The sequence below is a fragment of the Myotis lucifugus genome, unplaced genomic scaffold (assembly GCF_000147115.1).
Source record: "Myotis lucifugus unplaced genomic scaffold, Myoluc2.0 scaffold_1801, whole genome shotgun sequence".
NCBI lineage: Eukaryota > Metazoa > Chordata > Mammalia > Chiroptera > Vespertilionidae > Myotis > Myotis lucifugus.
Window position 1 is genome coordinate 41,020 of NW_005872849.1, and position 2,222 is coordinate 43,241.

A 2,222-nucleotide genomic window follows, 5' to 3' on the forward strand; every position below is an offset into this window, starting at 1 on the left:
CGCGCGTGAGCCTGACCTTGGTGAAGTCTTGATCAGGTCCGCCGCCCGCACGCCGTTCTGCACGTTAAAGCTGATGTCCACCCTTCACTTCCGTGAAAGAATCTGTTAACTTGATGATAGGCACCTGCAGGGGAGAAAGGGCGCGTTAAATCGCTTTACCCGAACCAGGGGCAAGATCGGGGCACAGGGTGAATGGCGTGAGGCCCCACCCTCTCGGGACAACAAACAGGAGGTCCTGAGGCCTGCGCTCCCCGCCAGCCTGCCTTCCAGAAACTTCCCTCTGCACAGCTGGCGCTTCCCCTCACACCGCTCCTACGGCTGAGTTGGGACACCCAGTGACAGAACCCTTCCTGACACCACGTCTGGGAAACAGCTTCCTATCGCTGACCGCCAAGCAGTCAGGGGGGCCAAGAGGCTAGTCACACACAGGCCCCTGCATCACGGTCAGTGTGGCCAGGAGCCCGAACAACCCAGCAGGAGGAGTGAAACGCAAGAATCATCCCCAAATGGAAAATGACGACGATTTCTACGAGACGTGTGGGATTCTTCATAAGAACAAGAAAAGCTCCGTGTGCACCACATGCGAGAAAACGCGGGCGGCACCCCGCAGTCCCAGCCGCCCGCCGCCAGGCTTCCCCGGGGACATCGCGTGCAGACGCCCGAGCCTATGAGGGCGCGGCGCGTCTGGGCTCCCACGGCAGCTCCCTGACAGCCAGGCCAGGCCGGTGAACGCCAGTTACGGCCCGTGTCCCGGACACAGACTCGGACGGAGCGGAGCAGCCCCGGCTGGGCCGCTGAGAACGCCCGACAGACCCTGGGCTCTGCTCTCCACTGAACAAATCCCTGCAGGACCCGCGGGCTAACCGGGTGCCCTTAGAAGGGAGGGTGTGACCGCAGGAGGCCATCTGTGTCACACACTGACAGAGAGAAGGCGCCGAGTGCCGGGCCCTCCCGACCGACCCCACCGGGCAGGCTGGGCGTGAGGGCGGCGGGCGAGGGGCCGGGGGACTCACGGTGGCTTTGTCCAGGACTTTCACCGAATCCTCGTCGGCCACCTTGTGCTTCCGGAGAGCTTCCTCCAGGGTCCAGAGCGGGAGGTTCTCCCACTTCCCGAACACCACCAGGTCGATGTCACTGGGCAGAGAGAGGGGGGGCCGTTCCCCTGAGCGCGAGGCCCGCCGGCCTGAGACCCTCACACCGCCCGCTCTCCCGGCCCGAGGAGGGCGCTGGTGACTTTAACAGCCGCCTCCTGAGTCATTTCACTCAGGCCAGGCCCCGGGGACAGGCGACTGTGAAAGCAGAACCTCAGAAAGACCCCAACGGTTCCTGTTCGTCCGGCTCTGGGGCTAGAATCTGAAGACTCTGGCTGAGAGCTGCGCGCCAGTGAGAGCGAGACAAGGTGCCGCCACCGTGTAAACGAGGAGGAGACACCCGCACGCGCCCTCTCCCACGCTCGGCCCGACCGCTGTCCGGAAGGAGATGCCAGGACTGCCCAGCGCCCCTCCCGGGACAGAGGCCGTGCAGCCCTTCTCTGCGGTTATTTCTGTGCCCTTTCACCTCGGGATGATGTGAAGGCACCACCCACTCACTGTTAGGAAGAGCGATGGGGTTCCGCGGGGCCCACACCGCGACAGGCACAAGTGTTAGTGAACCCGAGTGGTCGCTTACGGCCCTGGCTGGGGGGGGACCCACCCACTGGGTCAGGTGCTGAACGCGGGGTCACGGTGCAGCTCCCAGTGAAACGGCCCCCAGTTCACGCAGGTGCTTCGCCCAAAGGCCCCCCTGGCGTGTGAGTGGTTAGGGGACGGGCTGAGGTCTGGGGGGCCAGCGATAGCCCATTGCTGGGCTGTGGGCAGGCGAGCAGAACCTTCCCCACCGCACAGAGGACCTGAGATGTGCCCGGACGGGCGCCCCGTCCACCCACCACGACGATGCAGGCGGGACCTGTGCGCCTGCTGACAGCGGTCGGCGTGACATCCACCCCCGGGGACCCACATCGCAAACAGGAATGTGAATGTCCGCTTCACCATCCGCTTTATTTCTACGCTTACAATCCAACAGGCCAAACATGCACCCGAGGGCCAGGCCCACCCCGAAGGCGCCGTGCACTCACCTGGTGGGGAGGTACAGGCCCGTTTTGAAGCTCCCAAATATCTGGACCTGAAACAGAAACGACAGTGGGTTCCATGCCATCAGCTGAGAGCCACCAGCCACGGAGAAAG

General features: G+C 64.1%; 1 protein-coding gene across 1 annotated transcript in view; it reads right to left on the reverse strand.

The window, feature by feature from the left end:
• PAPD5 (poly(A) RNA polymerase D5, non-canonical) overlaps window positions 1–2,216 on the reverse strand; it is a 9,998-nt gene extending 7,782 nt beyond the window's left edge. Inside the window, 5 exon segments of the mRNA XM_023748785.1 lie at window positions 17–30; window positions 33–81; window positions 83–124; window positions 1,014–1,134; window positions 2,114–2,216. Of these exon segments, the coding sequence (XP_023604553.1) occupies window positions 17–30; window positions 33–81; window positions 83–124; window positions 1,014–1,134; window positions 2,114–2,193 (306 nt within the window). The 5' untranslated portion in view covers window positions 2,194–2,216.
• Between the last annotated feature and the right edge of the window lie 6 nt (window positions 2,217–2,222).